The 23,089-nt window shown below is 50.6% G+C and overlaps 1 protein-coding gene across 4 annotated transcripts in view; it reads left to right on the top strand.

Annotated features, from left to right (window-relative positions):
* Positions 1-23,089, top strand: part of Sptbn4 (spectrin beta, non-erythrocytic 4) — a 91,710-nt gene that overhangs the window by 50,917 nt on the left and 17,704 nt on the right. For 3 of the 4 annotated variants that reach the window (XM_060366504.1, XM_021650627.2, XM_060366506.1), the window contains 4 exons: positions 1,077-1,223; positions 5,013-5,276; positions 20,239-20,463; positions 21,487-21,576. In XM_060366504.1, coding sequence (XP_060222487.1) covers positions 1,077-1,223; positions 5,013-5,276; positions 20,239-20,463; positions 21,487-21,576 — 726 coding nt within the window. Of the gene's footprint in view, positions 1-2; positions 714-1,076; positions 1,224-5,012; positions 5,277-20,238; positions 20,464-21,486; positions 21,577-23,089 lie in introns of those variants that run through there. The other variant, XM_060366505.1, reaches the window with a different exon arrangement.

Here is a 23,089-nt window from a genome sequence, read left to right as displayed (position 1 = left end):
TCGGGAGGAGATTGCGGCTTTGGGGACCAGGGCTTGTTTGTAGGCACTTTCCCCCTCCCCAAATGCCGGAGATGGAACCGGCTTCCAGAACTTTTCCGTGCGAAGCAAGCAGCCACTGTGTCTCCGAGCGCAGCCCTCACTCCTATGGAAGAGGGGGCTCAGGAAACAGCTCCGTTTTTCCTGCTGTCTGGAGTAAAGGAAATATTTTGCTAACATGTCGTCTTGGACGACGTTAGCTCGGGAGGGGTGCTGGATCGGAATGTGGGTGCATCCACACTGGGAGTCCTATATTTGGGGGGTAGATTGGTTTTGGGGATCAAAGGGCAGCCTGTTGCTCCTGTCTTGGGTGTTGGTTGGTCATGGTTCGTGGTAACCGTGTTCTTAGTCACGGGTGCTGGATTTTGGGATTATTAGAGCTTCTGGGCCCAGGGGTATGGGTCTTCTCTAGTTTGGAGGCCGATTTTGCAGGAAGGTTAAGCGTGGAAATAGGACGTTGTTTGGGGATGTTGATCCCACAGTGGGGTGCGCAGGCTAAATTTCGGCTTGTTCAACCTGTGGAATAGGAGTAAAAAAAAAATAAAGAATTAAATCAACAGAGCCTTACTATGCAGCCCAAGCTGGCCACAAATTCACTATCCTCCTTTCCCATCCTCGCTGGTCTTCAAGCCTGCCGGCAAGTGCCTTTACATGCTGAGCCATCTTGGCATCCGAAGGTCTCTGTTTTGCTATGGGTGGGATTGGGGCTGGAGGTTCTTCTGACTGAGGAGTTTGTTTAACCTGCAGCGGAAGGAGGTTGGGTCTGGGCCCTGACAGCCTGCTTTGGGTTCTCCTATGCGGCTAAGGCTGGCAGGGCCCACGGATTTTGGTGCTGGGGGACCACAGAGGCATCTCTCATCTCCGAAAGGGCTCGAGGGTCCTCTCCAGGCAGCTTTATTTGCACAGAGTACCCGTCCCTTCCTTCCTTTTCCCCACTCTCATCAGCCAAGAGCCCGACCTGGGAGTTCTTGAGGGGTGTTATGAGGCCCTGCCAGATGGGGAGAGGAACACCCTGAGCTCTCTTGCTCTGCCCTGCACAGTTGGATGGCTGGATCCATGAAAAGATGCTGATGGCTCGTGACGGCACGCGGGAGGACAGCCACAAGCTGCACAAGAGATGGCTCCGGCACCAGGCGTTCATGGCCGAGCTGGCTCAGAATAAGGAGTGGCTGGAGAAGATAGAGAGGGTGAGGAAGAGGAAACCCCTCTGCCCTCCAGGAGACACACCCTCACTTCCCCTGTCTTCTCTGTCATCCTTCTCAGCTAGCATCCCTCAACTGGTTCAAACCTGTACTGCATCTGTTTGCTTCTAGCCATGTGACTTGGAGTAATGATTGTAACTTGGAGCCTCAGCTTGACCATCAGTCCAGTGGTCATCCTCTTTCCCAGTTGTTGCTCAGGTCCCCTGTTTATTAACATACCTCCTACCTGATGAACTCTATCACGCTTCCTTTCACATCGCTTAAGATGTTTAATGTGGAAGTTGTAGACTCGGGTTGGGGAAGCCCGGGGTTCAAGTAAAATTCAGAATTTTTTTTTCAGCCCTCACTTCAGGGTCTGTAACTAGTTGTGATATCTTAGAGAATAGTGTTGGCTTTCTGGATCCTCAGTTTCTTCTTCTTTTTTCTATTTGTTTATTTGTTTACTTACTTACTTACTTCTCTGTGTAGCCCTGGCTGTCCTGGAACTAGCTCTGTAGACCAGGCTGGCCTTGAACTCAGAGATCCGCCTGCCTCTGCCTCCAAGTGCATTAAACTAGGATTAACAGCGAGCACCACCTTTGATCTGTTGTTCTTTTTCTTTGCTTCTTGCTTTTTCTCGCCTCCTGTTTATTCTTCCTCCTCCTTCTCTTCGTTTTTATTTCTTTTAAAAAATTTTTAATATTAGTTACAGTTTATTAACACTGTATCCCACTCCCTCATTTTCTCCCAATCCCACCTTCCCTCCCTCCCCCATCTCTTCCTTGTCCCTTTCCAAGTCCATGGATAGGGAGGACCTCCTCCCCTTCCATCTGACCCTGGTTTATCAGGTATCTATAGGACTGGCTGCAAAGTCCTCCACTGTGGCCTAGCAAGTCTGCTCCTCCCTGGGGGGGGGGGAGTCAAAGAGCCAGCCATTGACTTCATGTCAAAAACAGTTCCTGTTCCCCTTACTAGGGTACCCACTTGGATACTGAGCTACCATGGGCTACATCTGAGCAGGGGTTCTAGGTTATATTCACACATGGTCCTTGGTTGTAGAAGCAGTCTCATGAAAAACCCCTGTGCTCGGATATATTTGGTCCTTGTGGAGCTCCTGTCCTCTCCAGGTCATATTAACTCCCCCTTCTTTCTTATGACCTGCACCCTGCTGAAGGTTTAGTTATGAGTCTCAGTATCTGCTTTGGTACACCCTTCTCTTCTTCTTTTTTATCTTCTTTCTCCTCCTCTTCCTTCTCTTCTTCTTTCTTTGTCTTCTTCCTCCTCCTCCTCTTCTTCGCTTTTGCTTGCTTTTTGTGACCCAAGCTTGCTGTGTAGCCTAGGCTGGCCGCAAACCCAAGCTCTTCCTCTCTCAGTCTCCCTACTGCTGGATTACAGTCTTGCATCACCACATTCAACTTCCATTTTCTTTTCTTTTTTTTTTTCAGTTCTTTTTTTTGTTATCTTTTTATTTTCTTTCTTTACTTATTTATTTATTTTATTCTATTTATTTTTTTAAAATAAAAATTGTGTCTCCTGTGCACAAAGGCAATCACATTCTTTTTTTTTTCTTTCTTTTTTAAGATTTATTTATTATTTATACAACATTCTGCCTGCACACCAGATCTTACTATAGATGGTTATGAGCCACCATGTGGTTGCTGGGAATTGAACTCAGGACCTTTGGAAGAACAGTGACTGTTCTTAACCTCTGAGCCATCACTCCAGCCCTACTTATTTTTTATTAGTTACATTTTATTAACTCTGTATCCCAGCTGTAGCCTGCTCCCTCATTCCCTCCCAAACCCTCCCTCCCTCATCTCCTCCCTGCCCCTTTCCATGTCCACTGATTGGGGAGGACCTCCTCCCCTTTCATCTGACCTTGTTTTATCAGGTCAGGACTGGCTGCAAAGTCCTCCTCTGTGGACTAGCAGGGCTGCTCCTCCCTTGGGGGGTAGGGAGGTCAAAGAGCCTGCCATTGAGTTCCTGTCAGAAATAGTCCCTGTTCCCCTTACTATGGGAAACCATAGTTACTGAGCTACCACGGGCCACATCTGAGCAGAGGTTCTAGGTCATATCCATACATGGTCCTTGGTGGAGTGTCAGTCTCAGAAAAGACACTGTGCCCAGATATATTTGGTCCTTGTGGAGCTCCTATCCTTTCCCCATCAGACTAACTCCCCTTCTTTCATATGGTTCCCTGCACTCTGCCGAAGGTTTGCTTATGAGTCTTAGTATCCGCCTTGATATATCAACTTCCATTTTCAAATAGTTGTAGCCACCTCTCTGGATTTTGTGCTCATAAAATGTGTGCACAAAAGACCAGGCACCCTTGGATTTTTGTGGGGGTCTTTTCCTGGTGCTGCACGGTGAACTCAGGACCTCATGCAGCTGGGCAAGTGTTCTGCCACCTACCTCCATTAGAGCCAGCTCGCCTCCTTTCTTTTTGTTATGTTAATTATTATTATCTCATTACTGGAACTCAGGACCTTGTACATGCTAGCTTAGCACTCTACCCCTGACCCACAGTCCAAGCCTTAATTTTTTAAAATTTTACTTTCGTTTTTTAGACAGGGTCTCATGTAGCCCGTTAGCTGAAGATGGCCTTGAACAGCTTCCTGCCTCCACCTCCCAAGTGGCATGCATCACCACACTTGGCTTTCTTTTTATTTTATTTATCTATTTTTATTATGTTGGTTTGTTGAGACAGAGTCTCACCATGTAGACCAGGCTGGCCACCATGCCTAGTTTGGTATTATTATTATTATTATTATTTTGGTAAGGTGTCATTATGTCACCTTTGCTGGCCTGGAGCTCTCTATGTAGACCAGGCTAGCCACAAAGCCACTGAGATCCTCCTGCCTCTGCTTCCCAAGGGCAGAGATGAAAACCATGTGCCTCTTGTTTTCACCCTGTCATACCCATAGCTCTGGGCCACCGAGTCAGCTGACTTCAGTTTTGGAAGGGTCTGGGCAGGTCCTTTTAAGCATCAAGTCCCTAAACTTCTGTTATTCTGTCTGAACCGTTAGAGCTGCATCCCGCGGCACCCCCACTTTTCCAAGCAAACAGAAACACCTAGGACGGCACCCCCACTTTTCCAAGCAAACAGAAACACTTAGTTAACTTTATCCTCTAAAATGTCTCATTGGTACCCCTGACAGGGCAGTGTGTAGCGAAACCAGCCTTCTGACCTTCCGCTTAATGGAAGTTCGTTCTCTCCCCACCTGTCTCCTCCCCTCCCCTCCCTCTTCTCTCCCTTTCCCTCCTCTTCCCTTCCTTCTCTTCCTTGCTTCCCTCCTCTTTTATCTCCTTTTCCCATCCCCTCTTTGTCCCTTTCTCTTTCTCATGGTCCTACTGTGCGCACATATTTCATTGTTCTCCACTCTCTGACCATCTGTGTTTCCCCATTTCCTTCCCATATTTTTTGGGTCTCTTTGTTTCCCACCCCCCAAACCCACTCTGTCTCTTATCCATTTTCCTTGGTTCCATCTCTGTCTGCATCCCCTCTTTTTCCTGTCTAATTCCCTGCCTTGTCTCTCTCGTGTTGTGTCTCTGACTATTTCTGTTGCCCATCTCCTCTTTCTTTTTTCTGTGTCTGACCTTCCATCCCTCTCTGTGTGTCTGTCTTGTGTTGTGTCTCTGACTATTTCTGTTGCCCATCTCCTCTTCCTTTTTTCTGTGTCTGACCTTCCATCCCTCTCTGTGTGTGTCTCTCGTGTTGTGTCTCTGTCTATTTCTTTGCTCATCTCCTCTTCCTTTTTTCTGTGTCTGACCTCCCATCCCCCTCTCCCTGGTCAGGAGGGCCAGCAGCTGATGCAGGAGAAACCGGAGCTGGCAGCCTCTGTGCGCAAGAAGCTGGGTGAGATCCGGCAGTGCTGGGCAGAGCTGGAGAGTACCACGCAGGCCAAGGCGCGGCAGCTCTTTGAGGCCAGCAAGGCAGACCAGCTCGTGCAGAGCTTTGCGGAGCTGGACAAGAGGTTGCTTCACATGGAAAGCCAGCTGCAAGACGTGGACCCTGGCGGGGACCTGGCTACAGTCAACAGCCAGCTCAAGAAGCTGCAGGTATGAGGGGCGGTCGGCCTGCCGAGGGGGCTCGCCTGCGGCCTAGCGGGCCGGCTCATAACCAACCAGCCGAGGCTGTCCAGCTGGGAGTGGCTGTAAGCAGCCATCATCCTAGGGCTGGGGCACACGGGACAGAGAGAACCTAAAACAAAATAAGCAGCACAGATTTTTTTTTTTTTCAGAATTTTGGTATTATTTTCTGTGTGGGGAAAGGAAGGCCCAGAGGTAGGAGAACAGTTTTAATCAGTGACCTTCACAGAGTACATCTTCTTCCGGTCCCTGGACACAGTGTTCACTGACCCCTGCAGCAATCTGTTATTCACCCCCATTTTACAAATGAAAAAACCCAGGCACCACATATAAAGTACCCGACCCGAAGACACACACCCATCAGTTTCTGCCTTCCTGAGCAAAGGGCCCCCAGCGAGCATGCATGCCGCCTGCTTAAACCCACTGCTAGCGTGGCAGCTGGTTAGTACTCAGGCCGTGAAGGGCTGTGTGGTGTGGATGTCAACAGGGACAGTGCTGGATTGGCTCATAGTAAACCGAGACTCTAGAGTGTAAATTTCCTCACTTGGAGAGCAAATAGTAGGGGATGGATTTGAACCCAGATCCTTTGAGTCTTCACTGCTCCTTGGATGGAATTCTTGAAAGGTTTTTCTTGTAAAGGGCTCAACAAGGTAGGTGGCAAATTGAACAAATGAACAAAGAAATAAAATACATAAACTGTGAATGTAGCTCAGCTGGCAGAGGAGCCAGTCCTGCCCTCCATAAGCCAGAGCATGAGCACAAAGGCCCACAATCCCAGAACTCCAGAGGTCCAAGCGTGGGAATATGCTTGGCCTTAGTCAGCTCCTGACTAAACTGAGCTACCGGAGACCCTGTCTCAAACCCACAACAAACAAAATTAGAAAAAAAAAAATGAGTAGAGGTGAGGCTCAAGGGTAGAGCCCCTGCCTAGAGTCCCCCAGTGAGGGGTTGGGGTGTGGCTCAGTGGTGGATACCCTCAAAGCCCTGAGGTCCATTCTCAGCACAGCCAAAAAGAAAAAAAAAGGAATTATGTAAGTATATTGATCTTTTAAAAATGTGTATGTCAATTAATCCTGTCACTATTTACCATATAAAAATGAAAAATTCCAATATTTATTGATTCTTTTGAAATGAATACTAAATCTATCACAAATTATTCTTAATAGCCCTCTTTTTATAAAGAACAATGTGAGGCTGGTGAGATGGCTCAGCCGATGAAGGTATTTGCTGCCAAGCCTGACAACTTTGAGTTTCATTTCCAGGATCCTTTAAAGTTGTCCTCACACACACACACACACACATACACACACACACACACACACATGCTCACACACACTAAGTGAAAGAAAGGATGGATGGACAGATAAATAGATTTTCCTTACACACAATAGAGAGGCTGAGGAAATGGCTCAGCAAAGTGCTTGCTGTTCAAGCACCAGAATCCATGTTTGGTCCTCTGGACCGTGTGAAAACGGGCACAGCTTAATCCCAGGGAGGTGGAAACAGCCAGGCACAGCTTAATCCTGGGAGGTGGATACAGCCAGGCACAGCTTAATCCCGGGGAGGTGGAAACAGCCAGGCACAGCTTAATCCTGGGAGGTGGAAACAGCCAGGCACAGCTTAATCCTGGGAGGTGGAAACAGCCAGGCACAGCTTAATCCCAAGGAGGTGGAAACAGCCAGGCACAGCTTAATCCTGGGAGGTGGAAACAGCCAGGCACAGCTTAATCCCAAGGAGATGGAAACAGCCAGGCACAGCTTAATCCTGGGAGGTGGATACAGCCAGGCACAGCTTAATCCCGGGGAGGTGGAAACAGGGGGCCCCTTGGAGTGTGCTGGCCAGTCAGTCTTGCAGACTCCGTAAGGTCCAGGTTCTCAGACAGACCCTGTCTCTAACAAACAAAGTGGAGGGAGATTGAGGAAGATAACCTTGACGCTGACCTCTGGCTCCCACAGGCACACACATGGGTAAGTGCCCCTACACGTGCACACACAACCATGCACACACAAATAATAGATAAATAAACAAATAAACAAAAGAAAGCAATTGCAATGTGAGAAGAAGCTGTTTGCATTTGCTGCATCTCTTTCTGGAGAGATAGAAGTGGCTTGTCGCACCCACCTCTGCCTTCTTGCCGTCACTTGCGTCATCTAGCTGATCTCTGAAAAGGTTGGTTGTATTGTAAAGAATGAGACTGATATCAGCAAATATTATGAAAGGTAGACATTTAGGGAGGAAGATAGATAGATAGATAGATAGATAGATAGATAGATAGATTGATATATGATAAATAGAATTGTGATAGATAGATAGATAGATAGATAGATAGATAGATAGATAGATAGACAGATAGATAGAATAATCTGTGGTTGATGGCTAGATAACACTTATCCTATGGGTGGGTAACGGGGATGTGGACAGATGGGGTTAGATAGACATGTAAACTGATCCTATGGATTGGTAAATGGCCAAACAGACAAACTGGTCCTGTGTGTAGATAGACTGATCCTGTGCATAGACTGATCCTGTGTGTGGTGTGTGGATAGACTGATCCTGTGTGTGGATAGACTGATCCTATGTGTGCATAGACTGATCCTGTGTGTGGTGTGTGGATAGACTGATCCTGTGTATGGATAGGCTGATCCTGTATGTGGATAGACTGATCCTGTGTGTGGATAGACTGATCCTGTGCATAGACTGATCCTGTGTGTGGATAGACTGATCCTGTGTGTGGATGGACTAATTCTGTGTGTGGATAGACTGATCTTGTGTGTGGTGTATGGATAGACTGATCCTGTGCATAGACTGATCCTATGGTTGGGTGACATCCTATGAGTAAGTGGGTGGACAGACGGTCAGATAGGTAGGCTAATCTGTGGATGGATGGGTGGGAGGATGGACGAAAATAGATGATAGATAGATAGATAGATAGATAGATAGATAGATAGATAGGCAGCTAGACAGACATAGATAGGGTTATTCTATGGGTGGGTAGGTGGATAAATGGATGGATGGACAGACAGACAGTCTTATGTAGCCCAGGCTACATAACTTGCTTTGTATCTAAGGCTAGCTAATCAAGCTAACCTTGATTTCTGATTCTCCGTTCAATAAGTGCTGGGATTATGAGCGTGAGCCAGCACACCTCATTTATGTAGCGCTGGAAATCAGCCCCAGCATTCTTCCAGCTGAGCCACACATCCTCAGACAGACAGACAGACACGCACGCACATCTTTCACCGAGCCTTGGAAAGGTCTCAGGGGTCCTCAGGACTCTACCACACAGTGTAACTCCTTTCCCTTCGGGAGGTGCCCGTGGGAAAGCCTATGGCCCAGGTGGATTCCTGGCCAGCCCAAGGCCTCACAGCCTTTGAGGGCCATGACTGGTTGTTGGTTTGGATTGTTTGGAAGCAGAGTCTCGCTATGCAGCCAGGCAGGATTTGAATCGTCTCTTCTTCCCAGGTGTGGAGTTTATAGAGTGAAGCTGGGTTCGAATCACAGCCCTGCTCTCTTGCTGAGTGACCCTGGGAAGCTGCTGTGCTTGGCTGGAGCCTGGCGCTGGGCTGCCCGGAGCCTTCTGACTCTGGGTGGCCTAGGGGTAGTATTTATCTCCTGCCTCAGTTTCTCCTTCACTGAAATCGATACACTGATGGTCCTGCCTCCTCTTTACTGTGAAGATGAAAAGATGTAGTTCCTAAGGCTTCCTCAGACTGACGGCCCCTGCACCTCTGAGGTTCAGAATTTGTTGGGAGCTCTCTCGGTGGCCCACACCTGTGAGCCCAGGATTTGGGAGATGGGGGTGGGAAGATCAGGAGATGACGGCCAGCTCAGCTATACATAGTGAGTTTCAAGCCAGCCTGGGTACATGAAATTCTGCCTCAAACGAGGAAAGCAGCCAGGTGTGGTGGTGCACACCTGTAATCCTAGCACTTGCAGGTCGAGGCAGGAGGATGGCCTTGAGTTTAGTCCACCCTGCAGCTAGTAGAGCCTGTCTGTATCTTCTATGCAAGCAGAAGGATTCCACGAGAGAGGAAGCAATCAATAGGTCAGAGGAGGTGGGGGCCAGAGGGTTGTGGTTGTGGCCGAGGCACACACGTGTGTGTATAAAGTACATATGCAAACACACATACATACGTACATATACACACATATGCGATTGAAAGTGTAACAGACCAGTTATTCTGATTCATCGTGTGTGATACGATTGTATAAGTGTGTGTGTTTGTGTGTGTGTCAAAGGCTGTCCATCCCTTGTTGTGTTTTAAAATTTTGTTTATTTTTAATTATGTGGATGTGTGTGTCTGTGTCACGTTGGGGGGTGCCTATGGAGGCTAAGGTGTTGGATCCCCTGGAGCTGTAGTTTCAGGTGGCTCAGCCACCTGGCATGCCAGGGCACTGGGAACTGAACTCAGGTCCTCTGGAGAACCAACACATGCTTAACCACTGAGCTATCTCTCCGCCCCTGGCTTGTTTGTTTGTTTTGAGACAAGGTCTCTCACTCAACCTGGGGCTTACCAGTAATTTATTTAATTTTTATTTTATGTGCATTAGTGTGAAGGTGTCAGATCCCTTGGAATTGGCATTACAGACAGTTGTGAGCTGCCATGTGGGTGCTGGGAATTGAACCCTGGTCCTTTGAAAGGGCAAACAGTGTTCTTAACCACTGAGCCATCCTCTCCAGCCCCCTGTTTTTTTTTTTTTTGTTTTGTTTTGTTTTTTGTTTTTTTTTTTTAAGACAGGGTTTCTCTGTGTAGCCTTGGCTGTCCTGGACTCACTTTGTAGACCAGGCTGGCCTTGAACTCACAGAGATCCCCCTGCCTCTGCCTCCCAAGTGCTGGGATTACAGGCGTGGGACAGTGCCCTGGACTTTTTTTTTTTTTTTTTTTGGAGACAGTGTCTCACTATGTAGAGATCCACCTGTCTCTGCCTCTCTAGTGCTGGGATTAAAAAGTGTTGGGGGCTACCATGCCTGATGCTAAAGCACTTTTAACTAAAAAGAATAAAAAGTGATTTTGGGGGCCGGGGTACAGTGGGTGATGTTGTGGGTTCTATCTCAACACTAAAATAGAACAGACATACCAAGAACATGTCCAGGAGTGTTGGCGTGCTAGGGTTTGAACCCAGGCCTCAAGCGTGCTAAGCAGGCACTCTACCACTGAGAAGCAGCCCAGGGTGATGCACACCTGGGACCCCTACACTTAGGCGATGTGAAGGAGGAAGGCGAGGTCGCCCTCAGCTATGGAGTGAGGTGGAGGCCAGCGGCTGCTCTGAGACCCTGCCTCAAAACAGCAGAACCAGCACAGGAGCCAGCAGTGATGGCACTCATCCTAGCACGTGGGGGCTGAGGCAGGAGAACCCCCACAAGTTTAAGACTAGCCTGAGGTTGGGGGGGAGGCATCTCTGGAGAGATGGCTCAGAGGGTAAGAGCACTCACTGGCTGCTCTTCCAGAGGACCAGGGTTCAATTCCCAGGGCCCACGTGGCAGCTCACAACTGTCTGTAACTCCATTTCCAGGAGACTGGACATTCACAGACATACGTTCAAGTAAAACACATTAAAAAAAAAAAAAAAAGCCTAGCCTAGGCTTCCTGACGCCCAGTTTCAGAAGCAAGAAGGCCCTGGTTAGCTCCAGTTTCAGTCCGGTACTTTATTTGGTTACAATTGTTTCGTATGTTTCTGCTCTCCAATTCTCCCCTTCCTCACAGGCTTTTTATAAGTGTGTTTGGGGGTGGCATATGGTGCTAAACCTAGGCACCCCGGGCTCCGTGGGGCTTGCCAGTTTTGTGACGATCTTCTGACGATGCTTTCCCCTCCCAGCCGCAGAGCTGTTTCCTGAATCCCGGCCAATACCAGTGCCGAAAGGCTGGGTTCGGGTCTTAACCAGCAATGCTTGTGCCTCGTGGCCTTCCTTTTTTTTATTTATTGTTATTTTATGGGCATAGGTATTTTGTCTGCATGTACATCTGTGTGAGGGTGTTGGGTTTTGGAGTTGTGAGCTGCCATGTGGGTGCTGGGAATTGAACCCGGGTCTTCTGGAAGAACAGTCAGTGCTCTTAACCACTGAGCCACCTCTCCAGCCCACCTCGTGTCCTTCTGGTTGGGCATGCATGTTGCAGGATAACCATCTGTTGGGGGGGGGTTGCCACTCACCTGCAGTCCCAGCCCTTGGGAAGTGGAGGCAGGTGGATCAGGAGTTCAAGGACAGCCTTGGCTACATAGGAAGTTGGAGCCCTGCCTGGGCTGGACTCTGTCTCAAACAACACCAAAGCAAAACCAGAGACAGGTCAGGTGTGGTGGTGCACGCCTTTAACCCCAGCACAGAGCCAGGTGGGTTGGAGGCCAGCTTGGTCTACAGAGCGAGTTCCAGGGCAGCTTGGGGATAGACAGTAAGATCCTGGCTAGAAAGAAGGAAGGAGGGAAAGAGCAGGGTCGCCTCTCCCTGCTGGGGTGGGAATAAACTCCACCCCTCCCGGCACACTATAGGATGGGAGAAGGAGTCCCATTTTCCTAAGAACCCAGGATAAAATGAAGACTGGGGGATAGAGTCAGAGCAGGGCCCCTGGGCCCTTCCCCCAGCAGGGGGCGCTGGAGACAGGAGGCGGCTCTGGTCTCCAGATGGAGCCCAGCTGGGCCTCAGAAGGTGGGGGGCACCTCCGAGGTCCTGCTGCCCCCTGGGCCTGCCTGGGAGCGGAGCACAGAGTGTCTGCCAGGGGAGGGCCGGAGCCACCATCCAGATTGGCATGCCCGCGGGGGAGCCTGCCCCTCCCTTCTCTCTGTTATGAGGCTCCCCAGCCTCCTCCCCCCTTCAGCCCCTGTACCCTCTCCCCGCCCCTCCCCGCCCCCGCCCGCTCCCACCTCTGCCAGACGAGGGGGCTCACCCCTGTAATCTTAGCACATGGGAGGCTGAGAAAGAGACGCGCCAGGAGTTGGAGGCTAGCCTGGGCTACTTAGCGAGTTTCAGAGCAGACTGGGCTACATAATGAGACCCTGTCTCAAAACCGAACAAAACACTCCATCCTTGACCTCGCCTTACCTTTGTGCCCTCCCCGCACCCCAGCCACTGAGGCAGAGCTGTCCCCGCCCGGGCCGTGGCCCGGAGTGCTCTCTTGCCCAGCTGTCCTTTCTGGTGGAGACCAGATGGTAGGGTGGCGAGCGTGAGCTTGCTAGCCCTCAGGGGCCGGCCGGCCGGTCTGGCTCAGCCATGGCTCCTGCCCTCTGCCGCGGAGGGCAGGGGACATTCACCACAGGCGAGGCAGGGGCCTAGCCAGGCCCCGAAGGACCCCCACCAAGCTCACTTCTTGCGCGGGGGTTTCTTCGCCCAGGAAGACCGCCCTCACCCCTTTCCTCATCCACCGTGTTTCTGCCTAACAGGGCCTGGCTGAAGGCCATGGTCCAGGTTCCTGCATTAGGTACTGCAGGGTTCAAATCTCCATTCTCCTACGGTGTGACCAAGGGGTCACGTTGTCCAAACATGGAAAACGTGGTCCAGAATCTCGGCCTTTGGTCCTGTGGTGCTGAGTTCAAATTCTGCCTTGTGCAGGTTTTACTTTGGGCTTCAGTTTCTGAGACTGGGAACTGGAAAGGGAGAATGGTGGACCCAAGTAGGAATGAGACTGATGATGGTTAGGGCTTGTGGCCCAGGCTGTGGGGAGGCTAGTGACAGGGCTCGCTTTGAGAGAACCCACCTCCCTCCTTCCTTTTGCCCCTTCCATTTTCTTTCTTCTCCTCCTCCTCCCCCCTCCTCCTCCCCTTCTTCCCACTCCTTCCCCTCCTCCCTTCCTCTCCCTCCTTCCCCCTCCTCCTCTTTCCCTTCCTCCTCCCCTCCCCCCTCCTTTCCTTCTTTTTTAATATAGCATCTTACTCTGTAGCTGCAGATGGCCTGAAACTCACTGTGTAGACCAGGCTGGCCCTGACCGCTCAGACATCCACCAGCCTCGACCCCACAGTGCTGGAGTGAAAGGTGTGTGCCAGCACCGCCCCTCCTCCCCCTCCCCCTCCAGCTGGTTTGGAGCCACTGATGTGGGTGCTGAGAGCTGAGTTCTGGTCCTCTGCAAAAGCTCTTAGCTGCTGAGCCATGCCTCCGGCCCCCTCCCGTTGTTTTCAAGCTTTAATGGCTTTTTAAAAATGGTGTAATTTATATACGATAAGATGCAGACTTCTGTCCCTCGACGCTCTCTTTTTATTTTACTTTTTTTAAAGATTTCCTTTGCTAGTATGTGTGTGTGTGTGTATGTATGTATGTGTGTGTATGTATGTATGTGTGTGTATGTGTGTGCATGTATGTATGTATGTGTGCACATATGTGTGTGTGTGCCACACGTGTGGAAGTCAGAGAACAACTGAAAAATCAGTTCTCTCCTTGCACTGTGGAATCTGGGACTGGGACAGACCATTTGCCCGCTGGGCTATCTCGGTCCACCCTTTTCTCCTGTGGCTGTGGCCCCGTGAAGCTGCACCCTCGGGCGCTGGGGCTGTAGGTGTGCAGCACCCACGTCCAGAAGCGTTTGCGGGTCTGAGCACACTCCTGCGTGCCTCCCGTGTCACTTCAGGCAGGGGTGCGTCCTGCCCAGGCTGCAGGAAACCCTGGTTCAGTCCGCAGCACCCCATGAGCTGATATGATGCCGCGTGCCCGGAGATGGACGCAAGAGAGTCAGGAGAGGGCTGGAGAGGTGGCTCAGAGCTTAAGAGCCCTGGCTGCTCCTCCAGAGGACCTGGGTTCAATTCCCAGCTCACAACGGTCTGTAACTGCAGTTCTAGGAGATCCAAAACCCTCCCAGACATAAATGCAGGCCGGACAGCAATGCATATTAAATTAGAGAGGGAGGGAGAGAGAGTCAGGCATTTAAGGTCATCCTTAGTTACGTAATGAATTTGAGACAAGCTTGGGTTATGTGAGGTCCCAAGCAAGCAAGCCAAGTACACTTGGAACCTTTCACAGGCCTCCACAGTCAAAAGGGTCTGCTAACTAAATATTCAATAGGCTGTAGAGGTTTTTTGTCTTTTTTTTTTTTTTTTTCTGAGACAGGGTTTTTCTGTATAGCCTTGGCTGTCCTGGACTTGATTTGTAGAGCAGCAGGCTGGACTCAAACTCACAGGGATCCACCTGCCTCTGCCTCTTTCCCACCCCACCCCACCCCACCCCCAAAGGGAGAGAAATGCCAGCTCCATCTCTGCCCTCGGTCACTGGCTCTTACAGCAGGAAGCTGGAGCTGTTCACCTCACTCCAGGCTGTCTTTGTGTTTGGTGTATGTGTGCACGTGTGTGCGTATGAAGTCATGTGTGGCAGGGGGAGGGGAGAGGCTGAAATTGGGTTTCTTGTCAGTCAGTCACTCTGTGCGCGTGTGTGATGTACATGGTCTGTGTGATTCCTGCCTGTTTGTGTGGATGCACACGTGCCGTAGCAAGCACGGGAGGTCAGAGGACAACCGTGGGTGTCAGTCCTGAAGTCCGTCTGGCCTGAACCTGTGGGGTGGTGCGTCTGTGTTGCTGCTGTGAGCAGCAGGCTAGCTGACTGGAAGTTTCCCCTGACCCTTCTGTCGCCACTCCCCGAGTTGCTGGGGAAGCACTGGGGTAAAGGTGTGTAGACACCTGGCTTCTTGCAGGCTCGGAGGATTCAAACCTGGGTCTGCAGCATCACTCCCAAGTATTTTCACCCACTGAGGCACCTCCCCAGACCTCAGACTGCTGGCCAGGCGAGGTGACAGGTTTCTGGAGTCACAGCACCTGGAAAGCTAGCTGCTTGTGCAATTGAAAGGGGATTACACTGAGTGAGGGTAGGGTGAGGGAGGGGACAGGAAGAGAGGGAGGGAGGTAGAGAGGTAAGGAAGGAGGGGTCAGGAAAAGAGGGAAGGAGGGAGGAAGGGAGAGAGGGAGACAGAATATGCTCCTGAACTTGCCGTACCTGGAACCAAACAGGTGAAATCCCAGTTACCTGGGGAAGCTGAGACAGGAGAATCAAAAGTTCAAGCCTGGCTTGGTCTATGTATAGCGAGTTCAAGACCAGCCTGAACTATTTACCAAGAACATGTCTGAAAAGAAAAAGTATAAAGAGGCCAGGGATGTAGCTCACCAATCAAGTGCTTCTTGCAAGTAATTTACCAGTGAAGGGCTCTAGTAGAAGAAAATCAATGGATTGATTAATGTAATTAAAAACAAGTTTTTTGGGATAAGGTTTTATCATAGAGCTCTGACTGGCGTTGAACTCACAGAGAGCCACCTGCCTCTGCCTCCTGGGTGCTAGGATTAAGGGCATGTACCAACATGCCTGTCAAATACACACACCTTTAAGAACTATATTTTAAAGACAAAAGCTAGAAAGTCAGGAGGAGGGGAGGGAGGGAGGGAAAAGAAAGGAAAGTGTTAGTTCTTGCTTTGGGAGTCGCTGCTTTAATCTGTTACCTCTTAATTTTATTATTGCTGTGTTTTCTTCTTTTCATCTGTTTGGAATGAGACAAGCATTCTATAAGCACATTTTTTGGTGAAATAATCTTATTAGCCTAGAAATCGTCAGTAAAATGTAAGCGTTTCCCCCTCCGCCCACTCCTAGCCCCGTGCCCCCAAAGGAACCTCAGCTATTGGTCAGCGTGCCTCCTCCTAGACTCTTCTCTATGCATCTCCACGTGTGTTCAGATGGCTGCATGTTTTCATTTTATTTAGTTTTCATGCTTAATTTAAATTTTTGAATAAATAAAATTTCATGGTTCAAACATCAAAAACAGTATGAGAAAATCCTACGTGAAAATGTCCTCCAGCCCTGTTCTCCATTCTGTGGCATCCCTCCCTCCGGTAGGTGACATCTGTTGTCAATTTCTTGTTTTCTCCAGGGACTTTTTACCCATCTGCAGTTCCCTGCAAACTCAGATCATATGGCGAGTTCTGAACTGCCTTCTCCTCTGCTCTCTCACTGCTAGCTATTCCTCCACATTCTGGCAGAGTTCTTTAACTATTTCTTTCTTGTATTATTCGTAGTTTTGGGACCGAGTCTCACGTAGCCCAGGCTGCCCCCAAACTTGCTATGTAGATGAGGATAATCTGCTGATCCTCCTGCTCCACCCGCTCATGGCTGCGGTGATAGGTGTGTGCCACTTTACCTAGTCCCCTGTTCTGTTCCTTAGGTTTTATCCGTATGTGTGTGTATGTCCCTGTGTGTGTGTTCCTGTGTGTGTCTATGTGTGTGTGTCCCTGTGTGTGTGTTCCTGTGTGTGTCTATGTGTGTGTGTCCCTGTGTGTGTGTTCTTGTGTGTGTCCCTGTGTGTGTGTCCCCGTGTGTAGGGCAGGTACTTGCATACCCCGGCAGGCACGTGCAGGTGAGAGGACCAGCTCAGGTTTTGGTCCTCACCCTCTACCTTGTTTCAGACATTGCTCTCACTGCTGTGTCCACTGGCTTGCTGGTCCGTGAGCTCTAGGACCCTCTGCTTTCCACCTCCCATCTCTCTTTAGGAGCAGTGGGTTTACAGATATGCACCGCCGTGCCCAGCTTTACATGGATTCCAGGGGTTCAGACTCAGGTCTATTTTTGTGCCAAGCGTCTTCCCCACTGAGCCATCTCCACAGGTCTGCCATTGAAAGAATAAAACAAAATCAAAGAGAAAGATTGTTTTTATTTTGAGTGATGATGGTAGGCGTCTGCAGCGAGTTTAGGTGCCGACAGAGGCCAAAACTGTCAGATCCCTTAGGATGGTGTTACAGGTGATTGTTGAGTTCCCTGGGGGCGGGAGCCAAACGTGGGTCCTCTGGAAAATCAGAATGTGCCCTTAATCACCGAGCCACCTCTCCCGGCCCATCATTTCATCTCAGTGGACTGTGAGGTGGCTTCCTCTTGTTGTGAACTCTGCTGGGCAAACGTCTTTGAGTAGAAGCCCATTCTCTCCTGAGATCTGTCCCTGGAGGTGGCAGGAAGCACACGGCCAGATGTGGGCACTGCTTGCTTTGGGTGCAAGCTGCCAAGTTGGCCTACAACAGGATCTACCCATTCACACCCCCCTGTGGGGAATGAGTGTCCCCCTCCTTGCCAACATGACGTATTATTCAGCTTTTACACTTTGCTAATGGAATGCCGTCTATTAATTTACACTTTCCTGCCCATCAATGGGACTGGGCATCTTTTTGTTTATTTCCTCCTCTGTCATCTGCTACCCATTTTCATTTGCTGCCCATTTCCATCTGCTGCCCATTTTTGTTTGGGGCAGTTTTTTCTTTTCCTTGCTGAAATTATTTGTTTTTCGATTAAAAAAAAAATTGTGTGTGTAAGCAGGGTTAGTCATGAATGTGTGTGGTACCTGAGGAGGCCAGAAGAGGGTGGAGTTACAGATGGTTGTGAGCCACCAAACAAGGGCTGGGGGTTGAACCCAGGTCTTCTGGAAGAGTAGCCAGTGTTCTTAACCACTGAGCCACCTCTCCACTCCTGCTGATACTATTTGTTCATGCATTGCACACATCACAAAATAGGCCTCCCGTGTGCCAGATACCGTTCACACAGCCGTGAGGCTGGCCTGGCCCCGGGCTCAGGAGGCTCACCCAGAAGCAGGGAAGTAACTGGGAAAACACATGAGCGAAGAGAGTTACAGCAGGGCGTGCAGCTGCGATCCCAGCTGCAGGGCGCCGAGGACCCGGGACCACCCCTGAGCCCTGGCCAGCCGGGGCTGCGGAGAAGGACCGATTCCAGGATGAAGCGTGTATAAAGCATGCACTCCAGAGTGTCAAGGCGGTCATGCTCTCCGGGCTGTTACCAGCATGAAGACAAGGAGGCAGGAGCAGGGGGGAGGACAAGGAGGGGTGTCTGTGAGTGTTTTTAAAGAAACTACTTCTAACCTCTCGTGGTGATGCCCCAGAATCTGAGAGGTGAAGCAAAGGTAGAGATAGATCATGGGTTCGAGGTCATCTTGGTTTTATAGTGAGCTTGAGTATGAGACTAGCCTCGGCTACTTAAGAATCTGCTGAGAGAGAGAGGTGGTTCAGCGGCCCTTGCAGAGGCCACATGTCACATGTGCTGGCTAACACTGTCTTAGTTACGTTTTTATTGCTGCGATAAGACACCACGACTAAAATAGCTTATAAAGGAAGCATTTAATGTGGGGCTCCTGGTCCAAAGGGAAGCACGGTCCGTGACTATCGTGTGTGGGGGGGGGGGCAGGGCACGGCAGCCGACAGGCAGGCGTGGTCCTGGAACAGTAGCTGAGCGTTTACAACTGACCATAGGCACGAGGCAGAGAGGGAGAGCTAACTCTTAACTGGGTGTGAGGCGGGCTTTTAAAATCTCAAAGCCCACCCCATTGTGACACGCCTCCCCTAGCAAGGCCACACCTCCTAATCCTTCCCAAACAGTTCCACCCACTGGAGATCAAGTATTCAGATATGCACATATATGGGACCACTCTCATTCAAACCACCACACTGTAACTCCGGTTCCAGGGGGTACAACGCCATGCTCTGTCCTACGGGCACCCGGTACATGTGTGTGTGCAGACACGGGTGCAGACAAGAACTCACACGCAAGACTGTTTTGTTTTTTGAGACAGTATTTCTCTCTGTGTAGCCTTGGCTGTCCTGGAATCACCTTGTGGACCAGGCTGGCCTGGAATTCGCAGCGATCCACCTGCCTCTGCCTCCTGGAGTGCTGGGATTAAAGGTGTGCGCCACCATACTCAGCTTATAAGTTTTAAAGATCACATGCTGCCTTTCCAGAGGATATAAGTTTGGTTCTCAGCACCCGCATCAGGCGGCTCACAGCCTCCCGTAACTCCAGCTCCAGAGGGTCCAGCACCCTCTTCTGGCCTCCGCAGGCACCTGCACACTCGTGATGCACACACACAGAAACACACATACATAAAGAAAGGGAGCAGCGATGTGTCAAAGAGTGTAAGGGCGCTTGCCACCAATCCTGATGATATGAGTTTGAGTCCCAGGCCATACAGTAAAAGGAGTCAACCCTCTCCATTTGCCCTTTGACACTCCCACATATGCCATGGCACACTCACGCGTGCCTTCACTCGGACACATACTGACATCAAATAAATGTAAAATATTTTTCCTAAGGGAAAAAAAATGGCTTCCTTTTCAAATGCCTTTGAAATGTCTCTTCCATTAGTCCCTTGCCTTCTGGTGCTTTGTTTGTGACGTCAGGGTCAGTGCACACGTTTTAATGCGGCCAGATTTAGAATTATTTGCCCTAGTGGTTTTTATTCTCAGAAAGGGCCTCCCTTGACACTCTGAAAGCATTTGGGCAGCTTTTCTTCCCCTAATTTACAGATTTACTCATTCTATTTATGTCTTTAACCCGTGTGTAACTGTTTTCAACAACAAGGATAAGATCCAGGTAAATCAGATAGCTGTTTGGCCCATGCACATTCATTGATTTTTGGGGATTTCAAACGACATTTATGAGGTATATATTAATTCTCCCGTGTTTTCAGGCAGGTTTTCTTGCAGCCCAGGCTGACCTTGAACTCCTGAGTGCTGGGGAATGGGAGACAGGGTGTCCAGCTTGCCAAGCGAGCAGTATCCTAAAGGAGACACTCTCCAGCCTCCAAGTCACTGTAGCTTTGCGTCTGATTTTATATCTGACAAGACTGATTCATTAGTCAAATGACTTCTCCCGGCCTCAGCTGCCTCCTACATAAAATAGATCCGTTCAACCTTGAAAGAAAATTCGTGAATGGGCGGATCATTTTAGCTGTGGGGAGGAGTGATCCCTTGAGCTTTTGAAGAGGTAACATTTGAGCTGAAATCTCTTTGACACGGAAGAACACACCTGGCAGATGGACTGCGCCCACCAGCCCAAGGCTGGAGGTAGGGGCTGGCCTGAGCCACAGTGTTCCTGCAGGGGAGGGCACTGGGCAGGCAGAGAGTGAAGGGACCTGCTCCCGCGGGTGCCCTGTCACCACAGAGGCCTGGAGGGAGGCCGGGACCGCTGACCGTGCCCCTGTCCCCACAGTCCATGGAATCCCAGGTGGAGGAGTGGTGCCGTGAGGTGGGCGAGCTGCAGGCGCAGACGGCGGCGCTGCCGCTGGAGCAGGCGAGCAAGGACTTGGTGGGCGAGCGGCAGAGCGCGGTGGGCGAGCGCCTGGTGCGCCTGCTGGAGCCGCTGCAGGAGCGTCGCCGCTTGCTGTTGGCCTCCAAGGAGCTGCATCAGGTGGCACACGACCTGGACGACGAACTGGTGAGGCGGGGCCTGGGGCGGGGCCTCAAGGATGGGGCCCGGGCCGGGGATTGGCCCTGGAGGCGCAGAGGGTGAATGAAGCCCGAGCTGACCCAGGGTGGGAGTCAGGAGGATTCTTCTGTCCCTCACATCCATTTACTCTGGTCATTAATCTATTTGAGCATGAACTTTATTCATTCATTCATTCATTCATTCATTCATTCATCTTCTTTCTCTCATTTTCTTTCTTTCTTTCTTTCTCTATTTCTCTTTCTTTCTCTTTCTTTCTCTCTTTCTCTCTCCCTCTCTTTCTTTCTCTCTCTCTTTCTCTCTCTCTTTCTCTCTTTCTTTCTTTCTTTCTTTCTTTCTTTCTTTCTTTCTTTCTCCCTCTCTCTTTCCCTTCCTTCCTTCCTTCCTTCCTTCCTTTGGCTATTTGAGCCACTCTCATGTGGTCCAGGCTGGCCTGGGACTGGCTCTGTAGCTTAGGTTGACTTGCACTTTTCTTGATCCTCCTGCCTCCGCCTCCCAAGTGCCGGGATTGAAAGTGTGCCGAACTCTCCTGGCCCTGAAGTCATTCATTCTCCCTTTCACACGTTGGTCTTGATCCTGCACTCCACTCATTTTGCTCCATCTCATTTGTTTATCCACAGCTCAGTCATTAATCCACTCACTTGTGTACTCTTTCACTCATCCTTGGCCAGGCCCTGTGACTAGGCCATGCTAGGGCCAGCAGCTGTTGTCTGTCCCTAGACATGAGCCTCTCTAGGGTGGTGAGGGCCGCGGTGGTGGCTCTGTGGGGCCGTAGCAGCTCAGGGAAGTTTAAAGTCAGAACTCCGGGAAGAGGGCCTGCATGTTGGAGGCCAAGGGCAAGCAGGAGCCTGCCCCAAGTGCAGAGAGCAGGATGGAATGCCACACACGGGAGGCACTGGCCCGGGGCCTTGGGTGAGAAAGGACACTGAGGCATGTAAAGAGGTTGGAAGGTTAGCCGGGAGGCTGCAGTTCCTGAGTGCACTCTCTACCCCCACCCCCGCTGTGTCCTTCCAGGCATGGGTTCAAGAGCGCCTGCCACTGGCCATGCAGACGGAGCGAGGCAATGGCTTGCAAGCTGTCCAGCAGCACATCAAAAAGAACCAGGTGAGCTGAGCCAGGTGAGGGAGTGAGGTAGGACCCATGCGGGTGTGAGTGCTAGAAAATGAGATGAGAGAGAGAATGCTCTGTCGTACTTGATAAGAGTGTCCATAGCATGCTTATCCATGTGCATCCGGGGGTTGTCACAAGAGTCTCAGCTTCATTTGTGCTGTTGTTTCTGAGTTAACTTTGTTCTCAGGTCACTATATTCTGTTTAGTCGGTGATGAAAGGCCTCCAACAGATTCAGGTTCACATGTTACCATCAAAACCAAAGACATCTTACCCTCTCAAAATTTCACACAAGGAGGCCAGTGAGATGATGGCTCAGTGGGTAAAGGCCTAGACTCCCCCAGTGAGGGGCTGAGGGTGTGGCTCAGTGGTGGAGCCCTGCCTAGAATCCCCCAGTGAGGGGCTGGGGTGTGGCTCAGCAGTAGAGCCCTGCCTAGAATCCCCCAGTGAGGGGCTGGGGTGCGGCTCAGCGGTAGAGCCCCTGCCTAGAATCCCCCAGTGAGGGGATGGGGTGTGGCTCAGCGGTAGAGCCCCTGCCTAGACTCCCCCAGTGAGGGGCTGGGGTGTGGCTCAGCGGTAGAGCCCCTGCCTAGAATCCCCCAGTGAGGGGCTGGGGTGCGGCTCAGCGGTAGAGCCCCTGCCTAGAATCCCCCAGTGAGGGGATGGGGTGTGGCTCAGCGGTAGAGCCCCTGCCTAGACTCCCCCAGTGAGGGGCTGGGGTGCGGCTCAGCGGTAGAGCCCCTGCCTAGAATCCCCCAGTGAGGGGCTGGGGTGCGGCTCAGTGGTAGAGCCCCTGCCTAGAATCCCCCAGTGAGGGGCTGGGGTGTGGCTCAGTGGCAGAGCCCCTGCCTAGAATCTCCCAGTGAGGGGCTGGGGTGTGACTCAGTGGTAGAGCTCCTGCCTAGAATACCCCAGTGAGGGGCTGGGGTGTGCTCAGAGGCTATGAGAGAAATAGTCAGTAAGCAGGTGTTGACCCCTAAGCTTTTAAAGGCAGGAGAGTGGAATTTGAGCCCCGTGGAGGAAAACAGAATCTCTGGATCTCTGATTGCCTTTCTGTGCCTCAGTTTCCACACACTAATAATTAGCTCATCCAGGGCACTGCAGTCATTAAGCAGAAATGGATGCTGGTGCTCCTCTCTCTCTCTCTCTCTCTCTCTCTCTCTCTCTGTCTTTTCTTTTTCCTTCTCTTGAGACAGTGTTTCATGTTCTCATGTAGTCAGTTCTGGCCGGAGGTGAGGATGTCCATGAACTCCCGTCCTCTTGCCTCCACCTCCCTACCCTGGGATTACAGGGGTGTGCCGTTGTGTCTCATTTCTCTCTCTCTCTCTCTCTCTCTCTCTCTCTCTCTCTCTCTCTTTCCTTTATTCGGCCAGACCCCAGTCCATGAGATGGTGCCACTCACATTCTGTTGATGAATATTAACAGTTAATATTCATTCACGTTATTAATAAAGTGTACTAACTCCTCTGTCAACAATTTCCCCCAGATAACTGTCCATGGAGACTGTGT

The sequence above is a fragment of the Meriones unguiculatus genome, chromosome 14 (assembly GCF_030254825.1).
Source record: "Meriones unguiculatus strain TT.TT164.6M chromosome 14, Bangor_MerUng_6.1, whole genome shotgun sequence".
Taxonomy (NCBI): Eukaryota; Metazoa; Chordata; class Mammalia; order Rodentia; family Muridae; genus Meriones; species Meriones unguiculatus.
The sequence above is the reverse complement of the archived record's forward strand: the minus strand, read 5'-3'. Positions and strand labels throughout refer to the sequence as shown.